We start from the raw sequence: 15,967 nt of genomic DNA, 5'->3' as shown, positions 1-15,967 counted from the left end.
AGAACCGTTTTTAAGTTATACAGTTGTTAGGCTTCCTGTTACAGCTGGAGCTGTGAGCATGGATTGACATTACCTCATCTTCTTGCACCATGATTTCAGGCTAACATATTGCACGTTATTTTACCAGGAAGATACTGTGTTGTGTAGACCTCTTACTATGCAGCTCCATTCCAGCTACAGAAACACATTGCTAGTTGTTTAGCAAATTTGGGTACAGTAATTTTAGTGGACCACCAATTTTGCTGGATTATTTGGTATGCTCAAAAGGGAAGTCTAAAGCTCATTAGGAGTGTAAAACCAAAAAGGGATTAAGAATATTTCTCAGGCTTAATGCATTGTGATTTTATTATTTCCTTAAGTGGGATCTGGGTGAAGCACTGATGAAAGGTTTGTTTGTAACGATTGCTTTAACTGGGTTTAATTCTGGATTTTGACTCAGATTATGAGAGGGAGTGCTCTGTGTGAGGGCACACATTAGGACTCTTGAGCAGGGTTAAAAAAAAAAAAAGCCCACCATCCTAGCCAAGAAATTTATTTAGAAGAAACAGTACAGAATGTTAATCTTTAAAATAAACTGATTACTTCCTGCTGTATAATCCCTGGTTTTTGTACAGGACTTGCAAAATCAATGGTGATTGTTGAGGAAAGTAAATTTCCTCAAGTGAAAATAAAAGTAACTTAAATCTTCATATAGATCTATTAAATGTAGGGCATCTTCCTTGTGTATATTTATTTGAAGCTAATCTCGCTACAAAAAGGAGAATCTCTGAGCCCACCAACAGAGTTGGAACCAAGGTTTCTTAGGAGTTTGAAAAAAAATCAGTGGCACTCAAAGAATTTTGATCTCCTGAATAAGAGAACTAGTCATTTTGAATTAAACTACCCCAAATCCGTCTCTTAATTACACTGGTGTAAGGCTAAATCTGCAAAATCCTTTAAAGATTTATGCATGTGCTTGACTTTAAGCATGGTAGTAGTCTCATTAATTTAATTGGGACTACTCCCGTACTTGAAATTAAGTGTGGATTAGTCTTTTAAGGAGCCTCAATCTGAAGTCGACTCTACTGAGGCTCAATGAAGTTCACTTCAGATTCATACCGGAGTAGTTGAGAGCAGGATTGTGCCTATTGGGCCAAATTCTGCAGTGCTTCATATTCTGCGTTCTCTCTCTGACTTTGATTTGACAACCAGAGTTTTGCATGGAGCATTAGCACAGAGTTTAGTCCATGAATTTTGGAGATGATTGACATTAAGGACATGTTATAAACATTTGGTAAAAATTCTATCTTAATTTATTCTTACACCACAATTTGAAAGAGTTTCTGGTTAAAGTCTTTCCGGCTTGAAAGGAAATTGAAAGTAGGGCCTTACAAATTACCTCCCAGTTGTGGCACTGAAAAACTTGCCTGTTTTACCTAAGATAAATAGTAGTTGTACTGCAGGTTTCCCTACTCTTTTTGGTAATGACCTTCAGCTAGGCTCTGACTCTGCAAAGCATTCTCATTCAGGAAAGCACATAAGCATATGCTTATCTTTAAGCACCTAAATCCTATTGACTTAAATGAGACTTAAACACATGCTTAAAATTAAGCTCATGCTTCAGGCCCAGATTTTTAAAGGTGTTTAGGTGTTGCTGTGCACAGTATTGCAATGCCTAACCGATTTAGGAGCCTACATCTAATTTTACAAGAGATTTGGGCATTAGGAGCCAAAATCCCATGGGCAGTTGATAGTATTTAGCTCCTAAGTGCCTGAATCACTTTGAAAATGAAATTTAGGCTCTTAAATCAGTTAGGCATTGCAGTGCAACAATTCCTAAGCCTAGATTTTGGAAATCATTTAAGTGCTTTGCTGGATAGGGATAATGATAAGAACATGCTTAAATGCTTTCCTGGATCAGGGCTATATGGAGTTTAGCTAACTGTAGATCTTACTTAGGGGTGTGATTTTCCTCTCTCATAGGTGCAAGTAGGAATAACTCCATTGAACTCAATAGACTTAGACTAGTGTAAAACTGCTGACAGGAGAGCTCAGGATTGGGCTATAGGTAGCTAAAGATAGTCAGTAAAATTGTAAAAAGTGCCGATGGGATTATGCGTTTAAATCACCTGGTGCTTTTGAAAATTGCATCCATTGACATGTTAAGAACCACCATTTTCATCAGTGGCAATATATGTAATATCTTTTTATAAACCAATATTGTGTCATGCTAGTATGCAGTTAAATTCCCTTTACATTAGAAATCTTCATGCATCTGTCAGCATATTGTACATTCCTGTTCTAATACACTTGTTTTGACTCTGATGGGTGAGTTAACTTTAGTTTGGAAAATTATTCGATTATTAAAAAGAATTCCATTGCATTCGTGAAATATTCAAATGACTATTTTCCACAGAAAACTATTAAGTTTAAGGGGGGGAAGGGGTTACATTACAGTTCAAAATTATTCTCCTTCCTTGTTGACTGTGGAATATATTTCCTCTGTAATGCACTAATTGGCTATACCCTGTGCTTTGCAAAAAACCAAACCAAAACAAAACAAAAAAGGATTAAATATGTATTTTATGTTAAAATGTCCATAAAACCCAAACCTTATCTCAGAAATATTCTGAGATACATAAAATAGAAGAAAATTAAACAAGATCTTAGTCACAAAATGTACTACATCCCGCAATACTAGAGTCAATTAATTTAATAAAATATAATATACATATAGATTCTGCACAATGTATTGCTTTTACCTAAGCAGAACATATGCTTAAGTAAGCGTGATATAGGTTAACCACTCTTTAACCAGCTGGTTCTTTCAACTTTCTTTGGAAATTTTTACCCAGTGCCATTTGAAAATACAGAGGGTTTTTTTGTTTGTTTTTAATTTGTATTTTTTTTTATTACATGAAAGGAAGAAAACATTTGGCACCAACAGAAATATAATTCAGGGGTCCATTTCTGCTTGATCAAAGGAAAAACTAGGAAGAGTCAACAAGTCTGTCTTTGGGGTAGGAGATGTTGACATACTGTCTGGAAGCAGTGAATCTCCTATATCCATTGAGTCCTTGGAATCACAAGATGGCGCACGCCTTCGCAAGCAAATGTCTGCACTGGGTGGTGAAATACCATGAGATCCTCTAGGTAACAAACTTTGTCCATCTGGTGGATCTATAGATATACACGGGGGGCTCAGTTTTTTCTTCTGCCGGGCTCCTTGCAAGCCTTCCATTTCACTTAAGACCTGACTTATGAAGCCAGAAGAGCTAGATGTGGAATGGTGCTGAGGGCTGCTTTGCATGGAACAAATTTCTATTGAATGTCTCCTTTGATCATCTAACCAAGATGATGGTTTTCTGAGAAGACCCTGGGTATCTACACTGTAGTATTTCTTCAGGTCCTTTAAAGTAACATTGCTGCTATTCCCTATGTTCCTCTTGGGAGTTAGAGGTGGAACCACTGAACAGGCACTCAAGGCTGTACAAGTTCCTGAAGTGAAAGGCTCCAAAGAGCTGTTTATTTCAGATACGTCTTGGTCTATCGAGTCTCTAAGTGTCTCTTGATATGAGCCTGTACATGCACACAAAGCTGGTGTGTGCTTGGATATATTATACCGATTGTGGGAATGCTGAGTGCGAACACTTGATCGGCCCCAGCAGGCCGATTTACTTGCTTCTGATGGGTCCTCTGTGGATCCAGCTGGCACATTTGTATCAGAGAGTTCATTCACCTCAGCCTGCAAATTCTCTTTGCTTTCAGAGCAATACATATCCAAGGAGTCATTCCTTATTGCCACCTGTAGTACAGTGCCAAGGCATTGGGGAGGAGGATAGTTGTCAGATAAGAGAGACACACCAAACAAAGGTTAATACAAGGAAGGCACAGTTAACAAGGCAGGTTGTCATGTCTGGGGTCAAACTCTGCTTTGAAAAAACACTAACACAAATGCAGAGAAAATCCAATGACTTCTATATTCTAACACAGACTACATATTATAGTAACACCGTGACTTCATTGGAGTTGCTCTGGGTTTACACCAGTACAAGTTAGAGCAGAATTTGGACTTTAATGCTTTAAGAATATCAACTCTCAGGTTGTATCCCTAAAGTATAAAGGATTAGATAACCCAAACCAAAACACTCATCAAAACTTTACCCAAGGTTTGGCCTTATTTTTACTTCTGCAAATGAGGAAGGGGTTAATTCAAAGCCCATTCAAGTCAATGGGAGGTCTTCCATGGACTTCATTAGGCACTGGATCAGGGCTTAACCTTAAGCACACAAATCGTCCTGCTTGACGTTAACTTTGTGCCCAAGTACTTTGCTGGGTCATGAGCTGAAGCCCTAAAAGAAGGGAGTTTGGAACATTGTTAATGAAATGTAAACACCCCCCTCACACACTAAGTTCTGCTCCTGACGGCCCATATTCACTTGAATAGTTGGAGTCCAGTGGAGCTACTCCCCAGCATACCCATATGCGTTTGCCGTATCTGGGATTAGTTATCCTACCTCTGCATTCCCAGTGTGCCCTGTTCTCTATGCATTCATCTTTTTTAGCATGCAAATCTGAACAGCACTAGCACCATGCCTATCTTTGGGCCTATGTAGGGACTGGTTTGCATGAGAACGCAGTCGGTTACTACTGCCAGCCACTGCCCTAGCTCAAGCTGGCCAGGCACATGCTTTTAGCACTCATGCTCCAGTGGTCAAAACCCACTGGAGACTGAAGAAGGGAGGGGGGAATTTTATATATCTTCAGGGCAAGGACTGTCTATTATGTGGTTGAGGACATTGCTGGTACTAAATAAATAAGGGCCCAATCCTTGATCCTAAAGATGCTAAGTGTCCCCAAATCTCAAAGAATTGGCTGGTATTGAATACATTATATGATATAGAATTATCTGAAAATTCTTGTTAGTAAGATGATTTTTATTAACGTGAAATGGATGACTGTACCTCTAGAGTGAAGCATCCGTAATTATTTCCACCTGTTAGAAGTGTAAGTTCAGGGTCCTCAGGGGATGTTTTACCTACACTGGTTGGAGTCAGATACAGACTTATTTTCCCAATAGCTGCAAATTGGCTCTGAGCAGCACCTTTACATGGCAGTTTTACCTACCCATTTGCAGAAGTCATTGTGTTCCATAGTGCTATGTGCCCCTTTGCTAAAGGATTTATAAATCAGTTTTAATAGCTCTTCATGCAAATGTCTCATCTTGGGGAGATTGTTTATTTTCCTCTTTATAATATTTGAAAAAAAATACAGCTGGCCCCACTTTAATATATCAGGATGAAGAGATGGGCTATTAATTGTAATAACACTTTTGTCATCTAGTAGCTCAAAATTATTTTTTTAAAATGAAACTTTATTAACTAGTCTACAAATATCAACCAGTTTGTTTTTTGCTGGGAAAAACTCCCATAGACTACATACACACACCCTGATCCTCCAAAGCTTTATGCAAAACACACACACACACACACACACCCGGCAAAGATGTAAGCACGAGTAGTCCCTCTGACTTTAATAAATCTTCCCCTATACTTCAAATTAAGCACATGCAAATATTTGCAGGAAAGTTTACATACACAAATATATATGCACACATATATATAATAATATAAAATATGTTAATGTGGGTATATGTTCACACACACACACACACACATATATTTGTGTGTGTTTATATTACTAATATGTATCTGGAATCTTGATAGAGTTTGCGTGCTCACCTCTTATTTGGACCACAAATTAGAAATTCTGTATTAATGCGTTTAAACAATAGACTGCAATGTCTATCTGACAGCCTGGAGCTAAACTCAAAACGGCTAACCTGAGTTAAAAGCCAAGTTGCCATTTCTTTACTGCTATTTTAACCTGAGTTAGCTGGTCCGAGTTAAGTACACCTTTTTCTGCAACATAGACATACTCTAGTTTGTGTTCCCATTGAAGAGAATGGTAGAATTCCCATTGATTTCAAGGCCAGTGCTAAATCCTTTTGAAAATCTCATGTTGTGACATAGGATAGACTATTGGGAACATTCTGTGTCCAATTACACACTCGCACATGTCTGCATCTCCCACTGGTTTTACCTGGAATTCTGTGCGTTAAACTTAAGGCATTAAGGCCTGATCCTCAGCTGGTGAAAACTGGCATAGCTCTTGAAATCAATTGAGCCGTGCTGATTTATAGCAGCTGCAGTTCGTGCTCTTAGATTGCAAACTAACAGTCTATTAAGAATTATCCTGTAGTCTTATGCAGCAGTAACCACTATGGAAAATGGAGTTAAAGAAGATGGCTAACATGGTAATTTATATTAGAAATACCAGCCAAAAGGTTGGGGCTGTTACCCATCAGAAGCTGGGGGAAGATATTCATGAATTGGAAACATTAAATCGATTAGTTTCCCCATTAGTGTCGACTGGGCTGCCTGGCTGGCCTGGTGCAGTCTAATACACATTGGGAAATTAACTTGTCAATTCAATATTACAGATTAATGAAACCTTAGTGCCTCAGATTCATTTTTAGGGCTCAGTAAATTAACTGTCTTATTTTCTCAGTGTAAAAAAGGAAGATCATTTGAATAAATGAGGATAGATTTCATTCAAGTAATACATTATTTTGGGAAAAATAAAAATGATCCATTCTGCATTTTATTTATTTATATACACACACACAATATATATATATAGAAAATCAGACACAGAAAACTAACCATTGGGTAAAGATGAGCTACAAAATTAGCCAAAGATATGGCTCTGATTCAGCAAAACACTTTTAACATGCATTTAATTTTATGAATGTGAGACTGAAGCATAAAAGTGTTTTACTGAACAGGGACAGACAAACATATGCTTAAAGTTGAGCACATGTTTAAGTACTTGGCTGAATCAGGGCCTATATCATTGGCAATAAGAAAACTGATATGGGGCCAAGAATGTGTCCTCAAAACCCAAGAGGGTTTTGGTTAAGGTATATATTTGTTAGAAAACAGAAGATATTAATCTAAAGGCAAATTTTTCAAAAGTTCTTAAATGACTTAGGAGCCTCAGGCCCATTTTCAAAAGTAACTCAGAACTTCAGTGTCTGTCTCATTGAGTTTCAGCACAATGAGCTGGGGTGGGATTCCCCTGCTCGTGTGCACATACTCCCGCTGGCTCTCACTGAGCTTGCAGGAGTATAAATTGAGCTCGCACGAGTAGCCATGGCAGCATGGGTAGCAGCAGCGGAGGCATTACATACCCACTGGTTTCAGGTGGATTTGTATTTGGCATGGCTCAGCTGTGCCTCCACTGCTGCTAACCATCCTAGCATGGCTACCTTGCTATTTATACTAGGGCTAGCACGAGTACGTGTACACGAGCAGGGGAATCACACCCTATCTTGTAGTGCAGGTATAGCATTGGGTTCCTAAACCACTTAGGCATGTTTAAATTTTTTTCCTTAATCTCATAAGAAAAATACTCTTAGTTTACATAAAAATAAAAGTAACTCAACTTCATATCACTGCTCTAGGAAAGGTACATTTCCAACTTCTGCTTGTTCAGACATAAAAGGTCTGGCTTCCTTAAAGCAAAACACACATTTCCTTGTCAAAAGTGATGGCTCTTTCCTATGACAGGAAATTACAGCAATCATAGAGTTGATTGGAGAGAGTTACCTGCAATCACTGTGCACTCTCAAATGTTGGGGAAAGCATTCTGTAACTGTTAGAAACTAGTTCAGTGAATTCCAATGACCTCTAAGGAACACTTGGCTGTATCAGTGGAAAGGCTAGGAAGGACAAAGTATTAATCAAATGGAAGACGTTTAGGCCTATTGCAAAAGGAGATGTAAGCCATCATTCAGCCCTTTAGAGAACATTGAATGGGTTTCTCTTAAAAAAATCGATTCATCTTTTGGGGATTATTCCTAGATGAGGGTTACAGATCTCATGAAATTGCGATACAAAGCTTAGTAACCCATCAGTTAACTTAGTAACCCATTGGTCTTGAACTACAGCAGGTTCACAGTCACAGCTCTGCTTACCTGCCTACGAAGTAATCTTTCTGCAGACAGAGAATGCACAGTTGGGGGGATCTTGGATTTGCTTTCCCAGTTCAAATTGCCATGAGGTCTTATGTGGTGAAAATGATCTTTTGGGATTTGCAGGAGAGAACTGGTGTCAGCAGGCTGCGACTGCACGGAGGCTGTTGAACCTTGAGAAAGGGACAGGAAACAGGAATGTGACACACATTCATCTGTAGATGCCTCCCATAGCTTAATAACCTGTCAGTGAAAACTCTCCTATTGGACCACACAGGAATTGCACAATGAATATTTTTATTAACAAAAAACATTTACTTCAACCACCAACTCCCAGAGATCAGGGAAAAACTCCCTTGTTGGTAGGGTGACCAGATGTCCTGATTTTATAGGGACAGTCCCGATATTCAGGACTTTGTCTTATATTGGTGCCTATTACCCTCTACTTCTGCCCCAATTTTTCACACATGCTATTTGGTCTCCCTATTTGTTGGTAGACTATTCCATAATTATCCATAATGGGGTTTTCTTGGCACTTTCCTCTGATGCATTTGGTACTGGCCACTGTCAGGGACACTGGTTTAGATTGACTACTAGTCTGGTCCAGCCTGGTCATTCCTATATTCCTTCTTTACAACAAAGAACTTTGCAGAGTGATATTCGCCTAAACATTTAAAAGGCCTGATTTTGAAACCCAGCCTCTATATTTGCGGCCGCAGATTCCAGTAAGGACACATCTACTTACCCGACTATTTGCAAATCAACTAGCTGCATCTAAATATCGGCATGTATGCCTGCAATAAACTGAGTGAGCAAAACTGCACTTGCAAAAATAGGTGGCAAGTTTCAATGTCAGGCTGGTTTCACAAAGCATCATGGGAGGAGGAACTATTCTCTAGAGCAGGGGTTGGCAACCTTTCAGAAGTGCTGTGCCGAATCTTCATTTATTCACTCTGATTGAAAGTTTCGTGTGCCAGTAATACATTTTAACTCTTTAGAAGGTCTCTTTCTATAAGTCTATAATTTATAACTAAACTAGCATTGTATGTAAAATAAATAAGGTTTTTAAAATGTTTAAGAAGTTTCATTTAAAATTAAATTAAAATACAGAGCCCCCTGGACCGGTGGCCAGGACCCGGGCAGTGTAAGCGCCACTGAAAATCAGCTCACATGCCGCCTTTGGCACACGTGCCATAGGTTGCCCACCTCTGCTCTAAAGGCTCTCCTTGACCTGAAGTGGTTGCTGGCTACATTGGAAACTTTGCAAAACCTTCCCCTCAAAGTCCAACATTTTTCAAAGTAATTAATTTAACATGGAATGCATCCCACAGAATCTCCTTTGTCCTGGAATATTCCACCACAAAACAACATCTCTCTTATGAAAGAATGTTCAAACAAATACCTCCTGCAAATGCCAGGTTATCTGACAACAAAACTCTTTTCAGTTTGAAATATTGTACTGTTGTTATTATTTATTGGTGATTATGGCCCCTTTTGCTAATGACGTTTTATAGAATCACAAACTATAAACAGGTAGGAGTTCACTTCACTCAGCACTGAAATGCAGCCACTTTTTAGACGGAACAGGTACCAGCAACACTATACAGCATCTTAAAACAGGGTGTACAGAATACTTTGTCCAGTTAAAGCAATGGGAATTTTGCCAGGACACCAAGGCAGATGTAAAACGTGAGGTATTTAATTGGTTATGATATGGTTATGAATAGGACATTAGTTTTCTCTCATCAAGGAACAGTACAGACTCCTATCCCAATGCTGGGTCACTGGGTGAGTGCTGACTCAGAGGGAGGATGAATTGCTAGGATCGTTTCTTGGAACATCTCAAGTTTTCCTTGGAGGTCTTCAATCCAAATCCTGACTAGGTCAGACCATTCTTAGCTTCTAAGCCCTAGATGATCATAACCAGAAAAAAATATCACATTTACTCTAAACACTCCTACTTCCAATACCCTGTTAAATCTGAGCTACTTAACAAGTGATCAGAACACAGTGCATCAATGGCCAGCACAAACTTCAGGGTCCAACATGGCTTTGCAGAATCATGCAAGAGCTTTTCCTAAATATCTGCCCTATTTCCAAATGGGACTATTGATCCAGGATTCCTTAGGGAGTAATGCAGGCTCCTCAGATTCCACTGGTGTCAGCCGATGCTATTCATTTTACCAAGGTGGGAACTGAACACTGCAAGTTCAAGGTAAAGAAAGGACTAGGAGGAAGCCTGGGTTTGGCTTGTAAGGTAGCTCAACATAGGCGCAAAGACACCTGGATTAAGCAGCAACATGCACAGCACCAGAAACTCCTCCCACAGCAACATGAGGATCTTGTAAAAAACCAAGGACGTTTCAGTGACCTTGGGCTACAGAGACACTAATCCTGGTCCCAGTGATGTCAAAGGGAGTTTTGCCATAGACTTTAATGGGCTAAAATTTCACCCCAAGTCTTTCCACTGATGTGAATGAATCCTTTAAAGGGACAGTATTTGGCTCTAAGTCTTTCATATTATGCCATTGCCTCTTTCCAGCCCCAGGCTCGTCTTGTTCTGTTGTTTCCACATTTTATTTCTGCTGTTAAACTGTAGCTGTGCATTTGAATTCCTATTACTATGCAAATTTCAACATCCCATTTCTAATCTGTTCAAATCTTGTATCATTCTGAATAGCTCTATGAAATTATGTCCCTGTTAGCAGCTTGCAAATGGTAATGCTCGGGAGAATCTTTTCTGCCTTACCTAGGACAAGAGCCTTCAAGCTGTTGTCCATTAAGAGCAGGTGCAGATAAATTGAGGGGAACAACAGTCCAGTATATTAACCGACCAGCAGAAAGTATTGCATAGCCTACTGTGCAACACAAGAATTTCTGCCAATTGCACCCCCAAAATATTGACTATCACAACAGTGATATCCTGATGGACAATATGGACCAGGAGTAGCACTTAAAAAAAATGCACATGTAAACCTAAGAAACTGCAAGCACTAAGGGTCCCTTAAACATACACTTACCCATTTTGCACAGATAGATGCTACCGTAAGTGTACTCTGTGGCACCAGTCTATGGAAACCTGGCCCTATATGTTAACTGAGAACTCTTCTTGCCCAACCCAGACCACTCCATCAAACAACCTTTGAATGGGAAAACCCATCTTTGAACAGTAATTTACATTTTAAACACAAACTCTACCCGGTCATTTCTCTAAACCAGCCTGTAAGTGTCTTGTCACTGCACAATAACACAACTTAGCATTCCCATGGTGTGTTCCATCCCAGGATTTCAAAGCACATTACAAACAATAAGTCTCATAAGCTCCTTCTGTAAAGAGGCATCTGAGGCACAGAGAGGTTAAGTGACACCTGTGCTCCTGTCCGGAAGCTGGGGTTTTTCATTCACGGGTCTTAGTTTGCTGGGGTGAGACTGGTGGAGCTTCCACAGTTCTTAAGAATTCTGACCCCTAAAGGCAGCGATAGGAGGGCAGAATGTAAGATGGGTCCACTGTTGCCAACCACATGCAGGCTATAAATGCTGCCCTCCCAACAGTCCAGTCACTTCCTTTTATTTGAACCCTTTAAAAAATTTTGGTTCTAAAATGGGTGCAAGATTCAGATAGAGGAAGTTTTTATTCTAGACTGGCCAGTTTGTTGCTTTGTACCTGATAGATGAGCATTTCAAAACCATTTTAGGGATCTGGAGACCCAATTGCCATCAGAACTGATACACAGCTATCTAGGTAGCTTTGATACAAACGATACGCAGCAACATAGGTAGTTCCGTAGGTATGCTTTGAACCCCCCAGCCCTGATATGGTTAGAGTGGAGAGATTTGTACCCGACTGCGATTTCTGATGAGATGCGTTCCTCTCGACCTGGGAGTTGGCACAGGAGCCTGTGTACGGAGGCTGGAACATGTAGCTGTCATTTGGCAAAGAGTGGGTGCGACCTACGGAAGGCTTTCTCACACTCAGCAAGTCCTTGCTAGGGGACAGTGTCAGGGTGTCGTCTCTGGAGAGGTGATCAGTCTACAAAAGAAGAGAGAGAGAACACATCACAGAGTTGGAAGACCCAGAGAACCTGGAATCCCTAGCAACAGCCATTGCAATAAATATGGGGCACGATGGTGCATGCAAATTGTCAGTATGTACAAGGTTCTACTGAAACAAAATGAAACAAAATGAAACTTGCACAAATGGATCTACTAGGAAGCTAGCCCCCTAATTTTGTAGTTTCACCAAACTGTCACAGAATGAACCACATAAAAATACTGGGGAAAAGAGGAAAGCAACACGGCAGTAATAAACCATGACTATTTCAGGAATACTTGAAACAGGCATCATGCCTCAAGGCCCAACAATGCACACATGCTTTTTGCATAACTCTGATCATATCAAAAGATAATCAAGCCTCCCATATATCCCCTCCCAAGTCAGTTAGACTTTTGCAGAAGTAGCAAGTAACAGTCATCCCCTCTTCTAAGAATGAAGAGCCACTATAGTTCACAGAAGATGTACCCTGCTTTGACTTCCACTGTCACTTTCTTTTTTATTTTTCTTTGCTTTTCAAGTAATCATTATTAATGACACTTTTTGGCAGGATATTAAATTTGATTTTGTCAGGGCATAAACCAATCTCTATTAGAAATATAAATAAGACCTAATGTGGGGGCCGATTATCCCACATCTGCTAGTGCAGGGTTCTTCCAAGCTTTCTCTGAATCATTTGGCACTGGCCACTGTCAAGAGACAGATACTAGATGGACTTTGGGTCCGATCAGGTAGGGTAATTCCTATATTCTTGCGTTCTAAAAAAAAATTATAAGGTGTTATCAAACATGGAAATAATGTAAGCCTAGTTGTGTATTTCTAACGAAAGAACTACCTCCTTTCTAAAGGACTCCACAAGAAATCATAGAAAATGGAGGAACATGTCAATGTAGTTCAATAAAGTACATTGCTGATCCCCCTTCTTTCAGAGTAGTTTAAAAATTACCCACTGGCCAGTTTACTCTCCACTTACTCTGAGCATGACTGGTTTTCTGAAATAGATATTCTGAGGTTTTTTTCTAATTTAGTCCAATAGAAGCAAAATGTCATTCATTGTGTACACAGTAAAACTGACAAGATTAAATAGAATTTACAAAAAAAAACCAAAAACGGGGGGAGGGGGAGGGGATCACTGTTGTAAAATTGGCCAACCAAATCCAAGTTCACGGCCATAAAAAATTATTTTCAGTCTTCATGAATTTGCTGATTTAGATATAAACAACATTCATTAGGGACTGCAGTCTTCTGCTGTAACTCAAATGCGGAGGGTAAGTTCAATACCAGTAATGTTGACACTTTGTTTTGAAATCCTCCTCACCAACCTGCATGCACACATCTTTGTCTACACATCATTTTGCTTAATACAAGAGATGGTCCAAAAACTGAAATTTCAAATTCAAATCCATTTGGATTCGAGATCAGATCCAAATCCACTCTCCTTGTTCAGGTTTCCAGGTGAGATCCAAACTCAGAAGGGGCTTATTTTCCAGTTCAAGTGCAGCCAAACTCTTCTGAGATTTCAGCCTCAAATAGCAGAAATCTTGAGAGAACAGCTAATTTCATGAAAGCCATTTAAAAGGCTGAAAGGTGATCCCATGAAAAACAGCTCACAAGACTTCAGTGCTGTCAGATTCCTAATCTCTACCCAATCTGGATCCAGACTGGAACACTGTGTTCCTCAGCCCACCTCCACTAGATATCTTATTTGGAAACAAAATGTTCCATACAAAATGTTAAACGTAGTTTACAAAATCTTTTGAACATGATGCCATGAAGCATGATGGGAAATATTGTCACGGTTTAAAGATGATGTAGCCCAAATAAATATTACTTAGGATGACAGTCAACTAGAATGATAGAAAATTTATCAACAACACAAACATCCAGAGATAGGTATATGGACGACAACAGAAAAAACAAGAATGGATCCAAAAATGTTGGAAGAGAAGTTATGTCTGTTGTACAGCAGAAAAAAAGCACTTGACCGCTACACATCAGCTAAAAATGTCTAATGTTTTAAAAAGAAGATGGTTAAAACAGGGCTCAAAATACTGGTAATTTCTTACAAAAAAAGAGAGAAAGGAATCCAATATTGGTTGCTAATGAGAGTTCACAAAACAAGCAGCATCTCTGAGAGATCCGCAGCTGGTGTCTTTCAAAAAAGTCTATCTGGCACCCATCTCCAAAGCACTGGGGGAACCTCTGGTCACAAAATCGAGTCAGTCACAAACCAAGGGGAAGTAGATAGTCCTTCTGCGTAGGGCGCATGAGCTATTTGCTCATGGGTGTGTCTTTTATGCACACAAACATTGATTTGTTTCAGATGCACAGAAAGTTTCAAGATTCACACCATCCATTTTTTGGGGGTGGGTGGGAGGGCAATTTATTTTATTTGAAGCCAATGTAATGTTTTTACATATGATGCAAAAAATAAAAATAAACGGCCCTCTTCAGATAAAAGCTTAGGTGCTATTTGGAGTTAGGGTTGGACCGAAAATACCATTGTAATTAACCATGGGATAGCAGTATTTAGAACCCTGCAAACATCAGAATATATAGTGACCAGTGTATGTACATTGCTTTCCAGAGCATTAAGTAAGAGTGTGTTAGTATCATCAGGAAAAGAGTCATCCGTCAGAGCTAAGGACCAGGACTTTTCAGAGAGAATATCTGACGTCAGAGACAGAGCCTCCATCTCAGCTAGAGGGATCTAAACAAGGGAGAGATGATTAAGCATAAGAAACCAGGACACAAATCTTTTGAAAAAAAGTATCATCGTCTAAATACTGAAGCATTGTCCCTAAAATAAGAGCATCTATGTCATGCATGTCATTGAGACAGATAAAACAGTAAGGAAGTGGGGTAAGAAAACCCATTACATTCAGCCTTAAATACTTACAAATAACTCACAACAGAATTTATAAGAGTACACTAAAGGTGCTGTGAGAAATACTGGTTTCTATGTGACAGATTGAGGAATAATAACAACAGTAATACCTGACTCTTATATAATGCTTGTCATCAGTAGATTTCAAAGTGCTTGACAAGCTTTAATGTATTTATCCTCACAACACCAACAGGAAGTGAAAGTAACAGTAGCTTAGGAAGTATATATATATACTTGTATCTTTGTTATTCTAATGACATCTAACTATTAGAGGCATTGAGAACCTCCAACCTTCTCTGATAGCTCCTATCCCTAAATGCTATGGTGATGTTGCAGTTCTGTTTGACTCTAGCCTGTCTTGTCTGGATCCTCGTGATACCCTCAACACGAAAATCATCCGAACAGGATGCAATCAGCTGTTCATGTACACTTCTTTAATGCAGTGTAAAGAATGACACCTATCTAGGGAGCCTTTCATTATAGGATCTCGATCTACTTTCCAACTTGTTTACAGATGTGTAAACTGAGGCATAAAGTCTTGATCCATGGTCTCCTGATGTCAGTGAGATTCTTCCCAGTCACTTCAATGGGCTATGGGTCAGGTGCTAATGGGCTCTGAATCATTGATGGGAGTTAGTTAACCCACTTAGATGCTTCTGAAAACTCCACTGGGCATGTATATGCATCTTTAGACACTTAAGTATGTTTGAAAATCTCTGGACTTCCCCAGGGTCACAGCAAGTCAGTGACAGGGTCAGGAATAGGTGTTGTGATTGCTCCATTGACAGGTCCTCTAAAAAAAATTCAAGCAAAATATGCAGCCTTCAGTGGAGGGGGCTCTTGAGGCACACATGGTCATCTAACGGGAAGCACAATGTGTCATTGCTATGTGCTAGCTGTCTAGACTGCTCAAAAGAAAGGGAAGTGTTCTCCTAACAAAGCAGAGTCACTGCTGTCAGCAGGGCCGGCGCTTCCATTTAGGCGACCTAGGCAATTGCCTAGGGCGCCAGGATTA

At 39.6% G+C, this 15,967-nt stretch overlaps 1 protein-coding gene across 1 annotated transcript in view; it reads right to left on the bottom strand.

The window, feature by feature from the left end:
• Nucleotides 1–1,646: 1,646 nt before the first annotated feature.
• CACNA1G (calcium voltage-gated channel subunit alpha1 G) overlaps nucleotides 1,647–15,967 on the bottom strand; it is a 148,631-nt gene continuing 134,310 nt past the window's right edge. Inside the window, exons 34-37 of the mRNA XM_075071823.1 lie at nucleotides 14,641–14,775; nucleotides 11,855–12,044; nucleotides 8,018–8,187; nucleotides 1,647–3,784 (exon numbers count right to left, since the gene is read on the bottom strand). Of these exons, the coding sequence (XP_074927924.1) occupies nucleotides 2,936–3,784; nucleotides 8,018–8,187; nucleotides 11,855–12,044; nucleotides 14,641–14,775 (1,344 nt within the window). The 3' untranslated portion in view covers nucleotides 1,647–2,935. The remainder of the gene's footprint in view (nucleotides 3,785–8,017; nucleotides 8,188–11,854; nucleotides 12,045–14,640; nucleotides 14,776–15,967) is intronic.

The sequence above is a fragment of the Chelonoidis abingdonii genome, chromosome 13 (genome assembly GCF_003597395.2).
Source record: "Chelonoidis abingdonii isolate Lonesome George chromosome 13, CheloAbing_2.0, whole genome shotgun sequence".
NCBI lineage: Eukaryota > Metazoa > Chordata > Testudines > Testudinidae > Chelonoidis > Chelonoidis abingdonii.
The sequence above is the reverse complement of the archived record's forward strand: the minus strand, read 5'-3'. Positions and strand labels throughout refer to the sequence as shown.